Source organism: Lepidochelys kempii, chromosome 1, assembly GCF_965140285.1.
Source record: "Lepidochelys kempii isolate rLepKem1 chromosome 1, rLepKem1.hap1, whole genome shotgun sequence".
In the NCBI taxonomy this organism is placed as follows: domain Eukaryota; kingdom Metazoa; phylum Chordata; order Testudines; family Cheloniidae; genus Lepidochelys; species Lepidochelys kempii.
Genome location: NC_136380.1, coordinates 52,245,759 through 52,264,700, shown reverse-complemented (window position 1 = coordinate 52,264,700; position 18,942 = coordinate 52,245,759). Strand labels below are relative to the sequence as shown.

At 41.3% G+C, this 18,942-nt stretch overlaps 1 protein-coding gene across 3 annotated transcripts in view; it reads left to right on the top strand.

Annotated features, from left to right (window-relative positions):
- The window catches only part of DCLK1 (doublecortin like kinase 1), a 332,848-nt gene that overhangs the window by 14,194 nt on the left and 299,712 nt on the right, over window positions 1-18,942 (top strand). For all 3 annotated transcript variants that reach the window (XM_073341871.2, XM_073341880.2, XM_073341902.2), the window contains exon 3: window positions 1,118-1,464. In XM_073341871.2, the coding sequence (XP_073197972.1) occupies window positions 1,118-1,464 (347 nt within the window). The remainder of the gene's footprint in view (window positions 1-1,117; window positions 1,465-18,942) is intronic.

The window sequence follows — 18,942 nt, the reverse complement described above, 5'->3', positions numbered from 1 at the left end:
TTACCTCTTGCACTTACTTCAGTTTCAGCACTGAGGATACTAGCCAATATCCGTTCTGGCTCATGCACCGATACAGTGTTTGTGTTTCAGGGGAAATGTTTAATTCTAAACAGAAAATATTTGTAATGGTATTTTAATGGAAACGTTTCCATTGACCTTAATCAATTTTTTAACACTGTAGTTAAGCTTTGTAACTTTTGGGCCAGAAGTGTTTAACATTGTGAGATCTGTCATTTTAATTCACTCTTTCCATATTTGTTAAATTAAAGTTTTAACTTTGTTTAAAAAATGAGCCTTTGATTATTTACTATGAAATTAGCACAATTTTAAGTTCAAGTGCTGAGTCCCATAAAGTCTAGTGGTCAGGATTCCTGGTTTTCACCCAGGCTGCCTGGATTCATTTCCTGGGGTGGGAATAGTACTGAGCTTTTATGAGGGGGGAGGAATAGCTCAGTGGTTTGAGCATTGGCCTGCTAAATCCAGGGTTGTGAGTTCAATCCTTGAGGGGGCCATTTAGGGATCTGGGGCAAAAATTGGGGATTGGCCCTGCTTTGAGCAGGGGGTTGGACTAGATGACCTCCTGAGATCCCTTCCAACCCTGAGATTCTCTGAACCTTATTTTGTGGAAAATATCATTATTTCTCAATTATTTTTCCTAGTATTATAGTGTACTGTTACTTCAAAAGTATGTGAGACCTATGTTTTGTGTACAGCACTGTAAGCCTCTGAAAATCCTGTTGAATACATGAAATCAGAGGACCACTCTGAAGAATGTATCGGGGGCTGGAGAATTCTTATCGTTGCATATCTGTATTAAACAGCAGAAATGGAGTATTCAAAGTATATTTAAAAAACTATCTGAAGAACTTGCAAATAAGAAAACTGCTGCTTTAATCCAGTGTGTCAATGTAGTTTCTTGGTATAATGCACCTTGCCACCTACTCATAGCATCTTTCCAAGACTATATTATGGTCTGCAGCTTCTTAGCTGAGAGGATGGAGAGGGGAGAAAAGATATGATTGATACAGGGCAGGTCAAAAGTAAGATGTCTTTTTACATTAGTCTGACTTATTGGTCTGACACTTTTTATCCTTTTCGTTTTCTTTTTTCCCTTCAGGGGAGAGCTATGTGTGTGGTTCAATAGAACCTTTCAAAAAACTGGAGTACACTAAGAATGTAAACCCAAATTGGTCAGTGAATGTTAAGACAACATCCACTTCCCGTACGGTGCCGTCTCTTGCCACTGCCAAAGGAAGTCCTTCAGATGCAAGAGAAAATAAAGATTTCATCAGGCCTAAACTGGTCACCATCATCAGGAGTGGTGTGAAACCACGTAAAGCAGTCCGGATTCTGCTTAATAAGAAGACCGCACATTCATTTGAACAGGTTCTTACTGATATAACTGATGCCATCAAGCTGGATTCGGGAGTGGTTAAACGCCTGTACACACTTGATGGAAAACAGGTAAGAGATTTCATCCTAATAATCTCCAGAAACCTTCTCTCCCCTCCCACCCCCCTTCAGGGGGTAGTGAGTCTTGTCATCACTTTTAGTAACTGATATGGTAATTAATTTTGTTGCGATGGGTACTGCATGACTGGTGTTCACTTCTGGTCTCCTGAATAAGGTTAGTGTACACTTTTAAGTTAGGGGTTTGGGTATACTGATTAATACAAAAGCATAATATTAGTAAAAGATCTTTTCAGGAACAATTTGCCACTTTGCCTCAATGGATGGTCTGGTTATTTATGTGTGTTTGTAGCTCTTAATTTACCACAAATCAAATTTGCAATGCTGGCTTCGAAAACTTATGTGTCAGAAAGCCAGAATGAAGGACATGATACTAAGGTATGCTGAACTGATTTCTTTAACCTGTCTTTTTTGTTTGTTTGTTTTTTGATTCATAATGTTAAAGAATTGTTCTTAGTGCCTGTAAATCTAATAACAATGAGGATACATCGCATTGTATTGGACAGTAATACATTTGCATATAAAATGTACCTTTTTTACTTTTGAAGCATAATTTCACAGTCTAAACTATCCTATCGTAAAGAAGAGGTTACAAGTTCAAAAAAAGGTGGGTGGGAACTTTCCGTCAGCCAGAAAGCAATGTGGGGTCTGTTGACCCATGGTGCCCAAACTTGTCCCTGAATCTCTTCCAGGTGGTCCAGAGAGCTGCTCCTTCACCATTCCAAAACCATATATGTTCAAGCAATGTCTTTTCTGTTGAAGGTAGCCCGATCAAAATACTGTTCAAGTTCTAGAGGATTTTTTTGACCAAGTAAATATAAATTACCTTTCTCTTCTGTGTAATGTGACCTACTGCTTTGCTTTTTTTCTTTTGATGTAAATTTAACCTTAAAATATATGGATGATAAAAAATATTGAAGAGGTAATGAACTTACAGGAAGACAGAGGCAAACTACAGTATGACCTGAATCAATTAGAGCAACGATGGCTACAGGTAAACAAGGGGAGATTTGGTATTTTACAAATGTTAACTCTTACCCTGAGGAAATAGCACAGATACAAAATGTGGAGATAAAACATTGCATGTGAAGTCTCTCTCTCTCGCTATAGTGAGTGTCCAAATATTTGTCACGTAAGCATGCCTATAGCTGACATGATTGTGGGAGAGCAGACTGCCTGAGAAGATTTCTATCTTGAGAAGCTCTCCAGTTCACAATATAAGTAGACGACATTGAGGAACAGCACAACTTCTTTGCCATCTCCAAAAGTCCCATGTACAGTAGAAATGTTTCATGTAGAATGATTAGCATCTTTCCCTCCCCCCCTCCCCCTTAAGTTGGTAACTCCATGAGACAGTACAGAATGGAAAAACTGGATGTCAGAAGTGAGAAGCTATAAGAGACAGGGTGACTTCAGGGAATGGTAATGGGAAACAATATTTTACCTCAAATAAGGGCCAAGTCAGTAGTGATTAAAAGCCATTCCCATCTGCAGGTTAATGTTCAGTAACCTACATGTGACACTTGTGTTGGTGATCGAAGTCCAGTTCCTAGTTGTTAAGGGTGCGCATCCGAAATATCCATCTTGCAACTGATATGCTGGCTGTCTTGGCAGAGAAGGCAAAGATTGACTGACTGTGTGTGGCATTCAACCTGCACTTGTGGTCCCTCAGAGTTGAAGCACGTCTGTGAGGACGTAGCATAACTGCTGTCTGTGGTGTACTTTGTTTTGTGACACGAGGCAGCATAGTCTAAGAAAGTCTACTCGTAAACTGGTACTGTGTCACAACTGCTGTAGTGCTTCAGTGTAGACACTGTTCTCCTCCCTTCGCTGTAGTTAATCCACCTCCCTGAGAAGTGGAAGCTAGATTGGTGGATAAATTCATCCATCAGCCTCGTACTGTTTACACCAGGCATTAGGTTGGCCTAGCTACATTACTCAGGGATGTGGATTCACTTGCCTAAGCTGAGCAAGAGGTTGGGTGTTAGGAACTCCTGAGGTCTGGTTCTGCCACCAGCTTGGTCAAGGTCCCAAGCAAAGTGTCTTAACCTCTTGATACCTCCTATTATACCTGTTTGTAAAATATTGTACTTGCCCATCTCACAGGGATGTTGTGAGGGTCAATTAATGTTTGTACAGAGCTCTGAACGTTTTATAAAGCACGATGTAAATGCTGAGTTCTGTAGCACATGGAAGAATTCAGTCTGCAGGGGTAACAATTTAGTGTGTCTTTTCTTAGTAATAAGTTTACTTAAAGTTTTTCAGCTTATTTTTAAACTTGCTTCAAGGAAAGTGCTTTGCTTTGACCCCTCATATCCACTCTCTTCTACAGTCCACACCTTTCAGAGAAACAAACAACAAATCAAAACCAAACTGAACCCTGTCAAACTCTTTCCGCTTGTTTCTTAGAATACTTTGTTCCTTCTTTTGCAATCAGAGGTTTGAAATAGGACTGGCCTAGCTGCCAGACATAAGGTGACTTGGATGTTTCTAACTGTGGTGATATCACAGGTTGGCTGGATTTGTTGTCAAGCTATGACATCTGAGATGAGTTCAAATCAATGGTGTTCCTGAAAGATTTTACGTCCAGTTCTTAGCCAGTAAACCTTGTGGCTACTGAGCCTCCTTGAGACAGGTGCCCTTACAAACATGCTCTTCTTCTCTATCTGTTATGTTCTGTTGAAGTAGTATAGTTTGCTGCCTAACGCTTGTAGTAAGCAGGAGGGAATTATGCCCCGCTGTCTGTAACAGACTGTCTGCAGAGTGGATAAAGCAACTTAGCTAGTAGAAAGGGAAATCGGTGATTTTGCACTCAGCAGGAACAACTTGTTGGTCACCTCTGTAAGGGGAAGTTATTGATGGTTCTCCCCCCCAACCCTTCTACTTCTCTGCTAGGCAATTGCTGCTCCCTTTACTCTGCCAAAATCCTGTTCTCCCGTACGGCATTAGGAGGATGATAATGGATTTCTTTATTGCTAAACTCGCATTGTGAATGATTACTGGGAGGAAATCCATGGTAAATCCAAAATGTTTCCAGTAGTGCATACAGTTGAATACTTCTTTTAGTGGTTCTTGTTGTGGGTAGGGAAGGATCTAGAAAACCCTACATTATCCCTTTACTATGCAGCTAAATCTAACAAATCTGTGATTAGATCTTCCATCACTAATTTTAAAAACAGCAAAATCGTAAAGCTCCTTGAGCCAAAAAAAAGTAATTTTGTATAAGGATAAGAGAGTAAGGCTCTTTTAGGATTATTCCTCTGAAATTTAGCACCAAAGAAATTATTTCTGCACACTATTTCCTTGTCTTTTCTAAAAACCCATCAGATTCTGAAAGGACCACACACGAATTGCCCATCCACAAAGGTCTCTAACAAGAGTCCGACATACTTTTAGTGTTGGATGCAGGCACTCTTTCCCCCTTTCTTAGCGTCACTACAGGTCTGCCACCAGACATGAAAGGAGAAGGTACTTTTCTCCCCCTTGTTGTGTTCACCCCCAGCTGAATGGCCCTATCTTACTTAATATATTACAGAATAGTTATTGCCTAAATGTCTCCAGAGATGCAGTATTTAAGTGGTAGCCTTTAACATTTTAGAAATGCTGGATTTTGAGGAGTTTATTCTTGGGTTGAGAAGAGTAGCAAAGCTGGAGGGCTGGAGGCCATTTATGCCCAAGAAACTAGTTGTATAACTTTTTTGTAATGCAGGGAACTCTCTTCCTACATCTGCTTTTCCTTTTCTCCCCTTGGTTTTGAAAACTCTAATTCATTTTCAGTTCTGTGCAGGCCACTCATTGGTCCTTCCTTGCAGCACTCCTCCTTTGGTAGGTATTCCTGTTTACAAAGATGGAGAAGCTGAGGCGCAGAGAAGTGAAGTGACCTGACTTGCCTAAGTGGATTGATGGGAGTGCTGAGATTGGAATGCAAGTGTTTCCAGTTATCAGTTCAATTAAGGCATTTACATAGTAATAAGTGTGGTATATCTAGTCTTCATTCACTGAACCAGGTTACTGCTTCTGATTAAATAGCCTGAATAATAGGATGGTGGGAGTTTGATTTCCCCATTTCTCCCAGAAGCTGCTGTATCAAGAAGTATTGGGTAGCTACACAAAGTACAATATTACAGCAATAGTATAGAAAAGCACCAGGCTAAACTGTGCCAAAACAGCATGGCTGATGTGGATATACTGCACCATTGGTCCGTACTTTGGTGCAATCCCCACCAGTTCAGCTATCAATGGTTCTCTGGTGTAAGACACACCCTTAGAATGTCTCACTGAGCTTGATCATATTACCACAGTGATGCTGGTTTCTACCAGGCATGTGAGAATACCACCTCTCTCTCCTGAGTGGAACTGTCTCATCTGATAATGATTGTTGGGCGTTGAGGGTGGGTGAGATTTGTGTTCAAATCCCTAGGTACTTTTGAAAATCTTCTCTCCCTGCCCCCAAAATTAATCTTTTTAATACTGTTGAAGTTATTTTGTGGAGGTGATCGTAAATTTTCTTTCGTAGTTGCCAACTACGCTGTTATGTGTAAAAATCATTATAATGTGGCTGTTATAAAAATCTAGCTCATGAAGACCTTCCCTCTTTCGTGGTGGTTCATGGCCTAAATTTTGTTAGTCTAAAACAAGCGTGTAGAACATCAGTCAGTCTAGTACAGTATCTTGACTCCAGCAGTGGCTAACACCAGACATGTAATGAAAGAGGGAGGTCCCATAAATGCACCTACCTGTGCAGTGCTTGGCATCCTTTCTTACTTCCTTAGGTGTTCAGCCTACATTCTGAAACAATGTTAAGTGCTATCCAAGTTAAAATAATCTCCGAATCATACATCCACATGTGGACTATACACTGCCTAAAATAAAAATGTTCTCATCTTTTGATCCAAGTTCACAGTTCTTTTTAGAAGAATGTGGTCCTTCTTTTACCCATCAGTTTTCATTATCCCTTCATAATTTTTGATATTGTAGTCAAGTGCATCTAACCTTTTTCCTTTCCAAGCAAAATAACTCTAGTTTTTCAGTTTACCATTTTTCTCTGTTCATTGTCCCTCTCTAGCTTTAAAATAAGGAAAAAATGAATGCAAGTCACAATATATCATCACCAAACAGTTCCATCATTAGAAAACTTGTAACTTACATGTTATATCCAGCTTCACTCTATCTGAGCATCCAAGCTGAGGAGATTTGTTTTTTTAACTCCTGGTGCTGTGCATTGAAGAGTTTTGTGTTCAGTGCCATTGTATCTTCCCAATCTGCTTTTGGAGGAATGTACAAGTTCATAGATTCAAAAGCCAGAAGGAATGATTGTGATAATCTAGTCTGATCTGTGTAACTCAGGGCAGGGAACGTCCCCAAAATAATTTGTAGACCATATTTTGTAGAAAAAAATCCACTCTTGATTTTAAATTTGTCAGGGATGGTTTAGGGCCCATCAGCATGAACTTTGTTTTTGGAATGTGTGCCTTGTGTATCCATCCTTTCTGTCTGGGGTGGTTTTAAGGCTTCAGAGTTCCCTGCTTTATGCTGGGATATCCTCAGCAAGCCACTCTGCCTAACAGTGCCTGTGTTTTTGCTTTCTCTTTGAGGGCTTTGAACAGTATATTGCCAGCAGTTACCACACAACTCTTTCTAAGCAAGCATGCCTATTGTTCAGGGAAAAACATTACACAGAAAACCATGTAAAAAACAATACATTGATTTAAACACACAATAAGCATACCAGGAATCACTCCTCAATCTCCTAGGGCCTTAGTAAGTAGGGCACAGTTTTTTTTTTCCCCCCAACCCTTCCACAAGGGTGGGAGTTCCTCTTACACAGAAGGTCCTGTCCAATGGCTGGATCAGAAAGAAGGTCCTGACTCAGTTTACACCCAGCCTTTTTAATATCAAAAGCCTGTTCTTTGTATGCTGGCATCTGAAAAAAAACCAGTTTGAACTAGTGTATGCAAGCCTTCCCCAGGTGTCCTTCCTCTCTGGAGGTGTTTTTAACACCAGTGATTTACCTTAATCCCCTCCCTCCCTCTCCAAACAGAGAGACACTCGGTTTTCAGTTCCTGAAAGAATTGTGATAACTCTCCCTCCTAGAGTTGCTTACAGTCCCTGGCCCACTGTAATACATAAACTTAATATAATATTGACCCCAAAGCTATTGTGTGGGTTTGAAATACCTGTCACAACCTTGTCAAACTGTAGCCTGATCTTTCAGAGCAAAGAGGGAAACAAATGAGTCATGGAAATTGTAAATTATGGCACTTTAATGGAAGGCCAATTTAGGTCTCTGATTTGGTACCACTAGTGAATTCTGGTTGATGTTATAAAATTGCTGGGTCATGAAAGGCCTCTGTGTATCCACCATTGCAGACAAGTCTTTGAGTATGTATGTCTCAGACTAGAGACAATAGTGGGTTGTTAAAACTGAACCATCTATTTCAGGTTTAAGCACTTTGGGAGACCAGTCTGGGTAAGATGGGGGAAGATGCTTCCTTCTCTTGTCTCAAGGGAGTGGAGGAAATGGAGAAAGTGGAAATTTCCCAAGCAGCGCGTAGATGGAGGTGACTAAGCAGGAGGTTATAAAAGGACTCTCATCGGGGAAAGACTTGGACAGCCACACAGGAAGTTTTGGTGGGGAAGGGGGGAGGGACTGGCCAAGATCAGAGTAGGAGAGCTGGGGAAGAAGGGCTCTGTTTCAGAAACCAAGCCATGCACTGAAACAGAAGGACCCTGGATGGCCCCAGACAACCTTGGCCCAAGGCTAAAGAATACTCTGGAGAGATTAGAAAATGGAGGCAGGGAAATGCACGTAGGGTTTATTATTTTTGTGTGTGTTTGTTTAGAATCCTGTTCAAAGTCTAGATATGTTATCTCATGTCCCTGAGGGAGTAAAAACTGCAGGGAGGGTGTTTTCAAGCTATAAGGGAAGTTTCAGCACTGGATCCAGGGGCTGGGCAGGGTACCAAATAGTCACGGCTCTCATGAAGGGGTGATAGAAGATCTGCATCTCAATTGAGTGTGTCATGGTGTGAAAGCCAAAGCATGATGAATGAGCTGACTTCCCTTTCTGGCTTCAGGAGGCTGTATTGGTGGTATGTTTATGACATTGACTAACCATTTTAATTGTTAACCAAATAAGGGTGCTGCCTTTAAAGGAGTAGACAGACACCCATTCCTAATTGAAAACTGTGAGTGTGTGTTCATTTGTCTAATTTTGGTTCTTATTAAAGCTGATAATTGTGTTGCCCTGGCTCTTAAAATCTCTCTCAATTCCTCACAATAGGAGTTTCCAGGGCTGCTAATTGGCATCTCTTACAAACTGTAGGCATATTTTGAAAATTAAGAGAATTTTGTCTTCAGTGACCTATATTTTCATGCTGTGCAGAAGAGAAACTGTTGTTTTTGAACCACACTGAGGGTTTGCAGATGAACTTTTATCACTAAATGTGTATTCTTTTGCAGTGGATGTTACTATGCCATAAGGGCATCCAGCTATTCATCAGGAAGTCTTTATGTAATGTTTCACTTTCTTAAACACAAAAACCTGAGCCATTGCTAAACTCAAAAAGACGATAGTCCCTCATATGCCATAGGTGTGACAGATTGTTCTTCCCAGAAACAAGCGGAAACTTTATTTGAACACCTCTCAAAACTCTTAAATGCCTTTTTTCCATGTTAGGACACTTTTTTTTTTTTAATTGAAGACACACAACAAAGGAGATATGAAGTGTTGTGGAAGACTATTTCTTATGTAGTTGCTTTGCAGACCTCTGGTTAGAAAAAACAATTAACAAGAACAAAAAAAGCAACCACCCAACCCCAAAACCTAGGTTCCCCTACACCCCCAATAGTATTGATGACTCTCTGCATGACATTGTGTGGCTATGCTATTGTGCCAAAAATTGAAACAAACTTACTGATCCAACCATTGAAAAGTTGGCAAGTATACTGCTGAGTGACACACGATTCTAGGAAGCTCACAGAATGCTTACTTGGATCTTTCATGTTTTTAAAATGGAAGTAGTTTTTTCAAGTGTTTGATCCTCACCCCTAAAAAAAATTGCACAAGCATAATGCAGTGAATAACTTAAGGATCAGAAGGGTAGCTATAAAGAAAAGGAGTACTTGTGGCACCTTAGAGACTAACCAATTTATTTGAGCATGAGCTTTCGTGAGCTACAGCTCACTTCATCGGATGCATACCGTGGAAACTGCAGCAGATATTATATACACACAGAAGCTCATGCTCAAATAAATTGGTTAGTCTCTAAGGTGCCACAAGTACTCCTTTTCTTTTTGCGAATACAGACTAACACAGCTGTTACTCTGAAACCTGTCATTATGCAAGGGTAGCTATGTTAGTCTGGATCTGTAAAAGCGGCAGAGTCCTGTGGCACCTTATAGACTAACAGATGGATTGGAGCATAAGCTTTCGTGGGTGAATACCCACTTCGTCGGATGTATGTAGTGGAAATTTCCAGAGGCAGGTATAAATATGCAAGCAAGAATCAGGCTAGGGATAATGAGGTTAGCTCAATCAGGGAGGATGAGGCCCTCTTCTAGCAGTTGAGGTGTGAACACCAAGGGAGGAGAAACTGCTTTTGTAGTTGGCTAGCCGTTCATAGTCTTTGTTTAATCCTGAGCTGATGGTGTCAAATTTGCAAATGAACTGAAGCTTAGTAGTTTCTCTTTGAAGTCTGGTCCTGAAGTTTTTTTTGCTGCAGGATGGCTACCTTTAAATCTGCTGTTGTATGTCCAGGGAGGTTGAAGTGTTCTCCTACAGGTTTTTGTACATTGTCATTCCTAATATCTGATTTGCGTCCATTTATCGTTTTACGTAGGGACTGTCCAGTTTGGCCGATGTATATAGCAGAGGGGCATTGCTGGCACATGATGGCGTATATTACATTGGTGGACATGCAGGTGAATGAACCGGTGATGGTGTGGCTGATCTGGTTAAGACATTCTTAAGCCTGAAAAGTACTCAGGAACTTTTAAAATATATGCCGTGTTCTTAAAGGCTGCCAGGAGACTTCCTATGTAGTTTAATCATTGCAGTTAATTCTTCCCCCCTCTGCCCCCCCACCCCCAAGAATGTTTTGAAGTGCTAGTTGCTGGTTAGTAAATCTTCCCATGTCTACAAATAACAAAAGCCCACTTCAGTGAGATGATGTAGAACAAACAATAGGTCTGTCAAAATGGCAGAGGATCTTTAGTTAATTTGTAGTCTTCTCTTCTTGTCTTGTGTATTTTCCCTCCTCCCTTTCCTGGACCTAAAATTAGATTATTAATGGTGATACAAAGAACTAACCAGCTCAAAATCTTTATCTGCTTAATCTGCAACTATTTTTTTTTATTATTATTTTGATAACAGCACTTTCCAATGTGAAAAGCCTCTTGGACACTTTGTTATGCATCCTTCATAAGAGAAAATTAAATTGAATTGCTTTAAATAAGCAAAACTTTTTTAGCTCAGCACTGCATTTATAGTGTAGTTTAAAGGTCCGTTTTAATTTTTAACGTGGGAAACATTTAAATTTTGTCTCTTGGACTGATTTTTATGTAAATTGTTTGGTTAGGCTTTGGAAAGTCCTGTCTAAAAATCTGACTGTGTTGAGATATCACATTACCTTTTTTGGTTTGATTTTACTTTAAAAACAACAAAACTAAGCCTGAACTAGTAACCACTTTGGATTAATATAAGTAGACACACGTCCTCAGCTGTTCATTACTGTCCCTTGCATTTCTTTAAAAATCACTCTATTAGGTCCTGCTCTTGTATGAAATACTCTTTCTGCTCTGAATGTGTTTGTGTGTGTGTGTGTTCTATGTTCACAAGTTCATGTTATGATGTCACCAGTAACTAGCTGGTGAATAGTTGGGGAAGAAAAAATGGACTTGCCTGGGAGAGCAGTAGTTCAAAACTGTTAGACTGTATATCACTGGATATTGGTCAGTTGGATTATTTTTCAGCACCATTTGGACACTGCTGTGGTCCTGCACACACCTATGCACATGTAACCTCATACGTTTCTTGACAGTGAAGATAAGTCTATGTGTGAGTGCTTGCAGGATTGTGGCAGTTAAAGGGAATTTCCAGTGACAGGAATAAATAAAGGAGTATGTACTATTATTTCATACCATATTTCTGTGTCCGCAGACTTGAAGGCCATTTTGGTGATGCCTCAGAAAATGGAGGTCTCCCTTTTATAACTTCATGATAAAGCTGTTTTCTGGGTTTTTAATAGTCTGATAATTGATAGCCTTGAGCAACTGTCTGGGACAGTAGACAATGTATTGATGTCTGCATGTGAAATATTTTGGCACTGCACCATCTTATATAAGCTGCTGGAGACTAAAGTAAAGTGACTCAAATTTGTCAAGGGCAAAGGCATACATTGACTCAATGTATATGTGGATTTTTTTTAAAAAAATTGTGTGGAGGAAAATTTAGATGTGGGACCAGATTTTCGGAAGAGCTCAGCTCCCAACAGTCTAAGCACTCTTGAAAACAGGGGCTATTGGGTCTATGGAGTTTAAGCACACTGAAATTGGATGGACAACATGGAGAAGCTTGTTCTGTTTTTCCTGTGAATAAACATGAAGGCTGCAGTGCTGACAAACCCATGATGTTTCAAATGCACTAAAACGCGTTTTGGTCAATGCAGTAAAACTTGCATTTGGTTTAGTTAGCACAACTCCGAACCCTAGAATCCTGAATTGGATGACGTCACAGATTACGGCCATAGTGGATGTTGTATATCCTGGAATCCCAAACACTCTACTCTGTCTCTGTAGGAGTGATTATTTGTAAGTGAAATCTGCCATGCATGTCTGTTTCAGAAGTACAGATCTGTTACCTTACTCTGTGCATCCAATATCCTCGCTCTCCAAGGGCTGGATCCTGCCCTTCAGGACTTCAGTGGGAGCAGGACTGGATCCTAAAATCAGACACCATTCTGGTATTATGTAGTCCTTGCATTTTCCCTGTATATCACCAAGTCAGTTCATTCAGTGAACTCCTAGACTTATGTCTGCCCTATAATTTTTTTTCTTTTCTAAGCTTTAAACTATTGTATTAAATCCTGTAGCAAGTGTTGCTTGACATAATCACTTTTGACTGCATTCTGACCCCCTGCAGTTCTCAGTGCCAGTTGACATTTTGCCCCTGTGCAGACCCAATTAGATTTAGTAACTAACTAATACAATTACCTGTAGGCTAAAATGCTCCCATCTTACTGCATGTAGAAAGTAATGCTCTGAAATAGGGCTTCAGATTCATTTTTAAACTAATGCATCTTTTTAGTAGTACTTTCCTGGTACAACTGTTAATGGCCTAGGTGCTAGATTTGTCATATGCACTTCTCAATAGAAACCATTCCACTCCAGTTTTTGCAATTTGTACTTTCTGCTAATTTTATTTTTCATAAACCCTTTAATGAGGGCCAACACCTCTGCGATAGGAAATGTTCCCTCTGGATGATGATTGACTGCTGAGGAAGTTAATCAAGCTTCCCCAATGGGAGTGAGCTCCTGAAGTTACAGATAGGGGGTTCCAAAGAGGATGGATCTAGACTGTTCTCAGTGGTAGCAGATGACAGAAGGAGTAATGGTCTCAAGTTGCAGTGGGGGAGGTTTAGGTTGGATATTAGGAAAAACTTTTTCACTAGGAGGGTGGTGAAGCACTGGAATGTGTTACCTAGGCAGGTGGTGGAATCTCCTTCCTTTGAAGTTTTTTAAGGTCAGGCTTGACACAGCCCTGGCTGGGATAATTTAGTTGGGGATTGATCCTGCTTTGAGCAGGGGGTTGGACTAGATGACTTCCTGAAGTCCCTTCCAACCCTGATATTCTATGATAGGGGAATGAAGAAGTCTTTAAAGACTGTCTGCATAACAGGCTACAGTACTTCATGAATAGATAAAAATGCAAATGGGATGGGTGTGAAATTGCCAGAGATAAGTTTAACTTTGGAAAGTGTGAGGGAAGGGCCATGTCAGGCTGCTAAAAGAACTGGTGAAGGGGGAGAAGACTTTGAAACCAAAGTTGGACTTCATGAAAAGTAAAATTTCTATTTAAATTAAAAAAAACCCAAAACAATAAACCCAAAAACCTAAGGCTTGTTGGCTCTCCTGACTTGGTGGTTCATGAGGATTTGGTTTTTCTATTCAATGCCCGATCTCTGAAGCTTCTATTATGCAAAACTCCTCTGAGTCTTTAGAGCTTAAAACTGCATAAGATGTATTTACTCACTAAGTGAAAGGAGAGTCAAATCTCAGTCTGAACTTTTTTTAATTATCTGTTGGTTTTAATCAATGATTTTCTTACAGCTGCCAGACCAGCGAAGAAGATTGGGGGCATCTTATGGAATAGCCAGAATAGCATGTCTTTGATTTAAAAAGAGTTGAACCACAGTTCAGTTGAAACACATCTGGCCAACTTTTCAAATAAAATGTAACCCTCTCAACCTCAAAGTGAGAGGCTTTGTCTGGGCAGCCCAGAAAAAGAGCATGGCTCCTTTAAGGGTCCCCCCTCCTTTGGGAGTTGGAGGGGAATGGCTGCAGCTGTTAGGGTTGCCAGGTGTCCGGTTTTCGACCAGAACGCCTGGTCAAAAAGAGACCCTATCGGCTCCGGTCAGCACTGCTGACCAGTCCATTAAAAGATGGGTTGGTGTGGGGCTGGCATGCTCCATACCTGGCTCTATGTGGCTCCCCAGAAGCGGAGACATCCCTCAGCTCCTAGATGGAGGGACGGCACGGCATGCGCTGCTCCCACTCTGTCCTGAGAGCCTGCCCAACAGCTCCCTATGGCCAGGAACTGTGCGCGATGGGAGCTGCGGAGGCAGGGCACAGAGCCACCTGGCTGCGCCTCCACCTAGGAGCTGAGGGACGGGTTGCAGCTTCCGGGGAGCCGCCCGAGGTGTGCGCTGCCTGGAGCTTGCACCCCGAAACCCCTCCAAAACCCCAATCCCTTGCCCCAGCCCTGAGCCCCCTTCCACCGCCAAGCTTCCTCCCAGAGCCTGTGCCCCAACCCACTGCACCGGGACCTGTCCCACACCCAAACTCCCTCCCAGGCATGCCATACCTTCTTCTGCACCCCAACCCCCTGCCCCAGCTCAGAACCCCCTCCTACACTTGGTACCCCTTGGCCCTAGCCCAGAGCCACCTCTTGTACCCCAAACCACTCACCCCTGGCTTCACCCCAGAGCCCACACCCTGAGCTGATGCGCTCACCCCCTCTCGCACCTCAACCATATGTCCCAGCCCCAGCAATGGAAATGAGTGAGAGACGGTGGGGGAGAGGAAAAGGGGATGGAGTGAGGGGGTGGAGCCTTGGAGAAGGGGCGGGATGAGGCCTCAGGGAAGGGGGTGGGGCAATTGTTTAGTTTTATGCAATCAGAAAGTGGGGAAGGCTAATGGGGCTGGAGTAAGCTATTAGCCCGTGTGCACCTGGGGAAGGGTGTATAAACCTTGCCTCTTCAGCCTGTGCCTAATCTCTCATGCCAGTTGAGCAGCTCCCACTCTCCCACCCTTGGGATTTGAGTGAAACCAGATTTTTTTGGTTTGCTGTGTGCATTTTGCACTCATCTCTCAAGTCTGGGAAGGAATGTTTTACTCACTGCCAGATTGGCCTGGGTAGGGTGAGTTTTCTTTGCCTTTCCACAATAGCTCCAGGACCCCCTAGGGAAGATCAGAAGGTAAGGTGCAAGATGTCACAAGTTAGGAGGTGGCAGATGTCCATTATAGGTACTCATTCCATAGGGTGGCTAGTTTTCTGATAAACTGGGAGTGGATTTAGAAGAAGGAATACTCTAAGGAAGCTGGGAAATGGGTCTGGGGCTCAAAATGTCCACTACAGTGTGAAGACCAGCCTCCTTTCCTGAGCCCCATAACCTTCATATGAGGGGAGGGTGGTGATATCCCAGCAGCTGGGTGGGGAACTGACAGCAGCCCTCTGCCATGTGAAAATCATTAAGGAAGGAATGATTACTTGCACCATATGAACTATTGCTGGTCAGTTCCCAGATGTGTTAGGTAATAAAGTTGTGGCCTAATTAAACCACCTCCTTTGCATCTCATCTGTCTTTTAGAATGCCCAGGACAATAGTTCTTGTTCCTGAAAATACTTTTAGCTGACTTACGTTGTGGCCAGGTCATGTATCATTTTTGAATTCATTTAAATTGAAAACTACAGCAGCTGCTATACGGCATAGCTCAAGGACTGAAAATATGTTCTATCCCTAGTTCCAGGCATTTGTCATAACTCTTGTCTATTCTGTTGCCTTCCTTGGTTCCTGGTCAGTCTCCATATTATTTTAGAAGTCTGATTTAGAAATTCAGAGACAACGGAGTAAATCCCTAGAAAATGTTATAACTGCTTAATCCTCCTTCTCCTTGCTATGCTATCTCATTCATGTCTCTACCGTTTTGTTGCAACTCACTTTAGGTAGATTTTGCTCTTTCACAGGTACTGATACTTTTTATTTGGAGCTCATTGCCTCTTTGTGAGCCTCTCTCCCCCTCCCCCAAAGAAACTTCCCCCCAAAACTTAAGACCTTAAAGCTCCCCTTTAATCTATGATCAACACTAAATCCCCCTTGTAAAAATAAAACAAAACTACAAAACCCCATATTTCTCCTTTTCACTCTTCTTGGGTGACCATTTCCCTTGTGTAAAAAAACCACAGACAACCCCATACACTACTTAAACCCAGGTTAAAGATTGTGGCATATAAGACATTCTGTGGCCCCTCTGAAAAAGAACCAGTTTAACCTTTTTCGATAGAGAACCCACTTTTTTTCTCTTGAGGAAGGAAAAAAATGTTAGTAAGCAGTTAAAAATAAAAATGTAGATGGCTTCGGGGAATGTGACACAAGACTTTTCCTATTTGAACTTTGATTTACTGTGTGATTTTTCTCCCCCGCCCCCGAAAGTCTGTCTTCTGTGCTTGCATAATGGGATAAGAGAGTACCATCGCTTAAAATTGTGATCATCGCTTTAATTATGTGCACAGAGGAAAGCTGTATTAATTTCTTACTAGAAATTACTATAATGTCTGCATTTAGGTTAGTCATGTGTAATATAAGTTAAGAACTAAAGCTGAGGAAAGAAAATTAGTTGGAATTTGTCTTACAATGTGCTTCTCCCCCCCCCCCCTGCTTTTTGAAAAATTGAGTCAAATCTTTCTGTCCTTAGGGTAAAGGTTATTGGTGTGGTTTGATCAGAGAGAATGCAAATACCAATAATTTATCTGGCCCTAATATAATCTAAAGGGTGTGTGTGTGGGGGGGAGACAACTTGCCATTTGTATTTCTTCGTTTAAATGAGGCATTACATAAGATATACAAATAGTATATTCTAAGGCCTTACAATATACTACGTTCGGGTATGAGAAATTCCAAAGATGTTCATACTTCTGTGTAATTGCAACTTAAAATGCTTCAGAATAGAATGCAATGCAACAATCCAAATGAGAGCTTGGAATGAAGCCTGTTCTGTCAGTAACTGAACCTCACTTGATAAATATTGGGAGAGTACGGTAGCTGAAAGCATGTGATCTTCTGAATTGTAATCTGTATTGCTCATGACTTTATGGTCCAGCTTGAGAAGATCTCGGGCAATGATTAGGATCTAAATGAAACCAGAATACCAAGTTATGCAGCTCTTCAAGAACACTGGGATGCTTCTTTGGTAATAGCTTTGGGAAATTTTATCTATGATATTTGAATCTCTCCATTAATATTGTGTATTTAAGTTTGAATTTTCTACTGTATAGAAGACACTATAACAGAGAGCCACTTTTATAAATCGTTGTATGTGGTAGTGTGTGAAATAGTGTGTGTGAAGTGATTGTAGCCCTGGCAATCAAAAGGAGTGGTGCAGAGGGAAGAAGGTTGTGGGGGAGGAAGCAGTAGGAAACATTTGCTGCTTGTATAATTGAAGCTCACACCAGATCCCAGTTTCTGTTTCCTTCTGGAGGCATTCTGCTGGAGAGCAGAGATTATAACTTTCATGTCTGTTGTTTTAAAAAGCCCCAATTTATTTAATTGTCAACTAGTAACTTCCACAGAAAATGCTTAGTAACTGTTCAAAATCAAACTTGATTGCTACTGATAGCATCTAGTTATTAGCTCTAGTAACAAAAAGTATGGAAATTTGGAAAATGTAATCAGTTAAGTTACCCCATTACCCAAGTAGCAAATGTTTCCTACAGCTTTTTCCCCGCTTTTCTCCCTTCTACACCACTCCTTTTGATTGCCAGGGTTACAGGGACTTCACACGCACTATTTCACACACCACCACATGCAACGATGAAAATGTAATCTATTCTATTTTGACCCACTCTCCTTCTTACTTGGGCCACCCCACTTGTATTGGGTCATCTCCCAAGTGCGTATGGACTCTATTCTCCCAGCACCCCTGTTTCTTGTCTCCTCTCCGAGGTGCCTTCCATTTTTTATTTATTATTTTAAATAAATAAATAAATGGAAGTGCTGAGTCTGTAGTAGCTGTGACTGAATATCTGATATTCAGTCACATATTTTCTTCCCCTCGCCCCAGTATAACTTTGTGGGGCAGGAACTCTCTATTGTCTGTAAACTTTTTTTCCTTGCTCCTATTCACAGAGCTGCATTTGGTGCCTCCCTCCCCTTTGGATAAGCCGGGCAGGTGGTTAGGGTGGTGGTGGCAGCAGGGTGCCCCAGAGCAGTGTGTCTTGGAGTAAACACTGTTGAGATGCAAGGGGGCACTTCACGCTTTTTGGAGCCATCTTGAAGCTCTGGTTAAGATGTAAACTTTCTGTTTATTTTTCTTCCGTAGTTCTTTGGTATACATGGTGTACACTGAAGAAAGAACGAGGAGTACTTGTGGCACCTTAGAGACTAACAAATTTGATAAGTGGGTTTTAGCTCACGAAAGCTTATGCTCAAATAAATTTGTTTTCTAAGGTGCCACAAGTACTCCTCGTTCTTTTTGCTGATACAGACTAACATGGCTACTACTCTGAATGGTGTACGCTATATTCTTGAAAAAGAGAGGAAAAAATTGTCTATAGGATTTGGAAAAATAGGGTTAATTTTGGGCATTTCCAGAAGTAGAACACTTCTATTGAGAAGGATTGCAAATATACTGGAGAGTTGGCCTAGAATACACTATGATCTGGGGACAGAGGCTAAAACCAATATGAAAATCAGTAGACAAATATAAAATGGTTAATGTGGGTGGGGGATCAAATGGCCTTTATCAAATGGAGGAATACTGACTAGACAGTTGCACAATAGCTGTGGTGTGTGAGGCTTGTTGATTATGATAAATTGAATGAATCCTCTCTGAGGTGGTGCAAAAAAGGCAAACGTATTGGTTTGTACTTATCAGAGCACTGGGTATAAAATGGACATAATGGCTTTGTGCTGCATGGGGTAGGCCTAATTTGGAGTACAACTGGCATTTGGCACCTCATTTTTTTTAAAAGACATA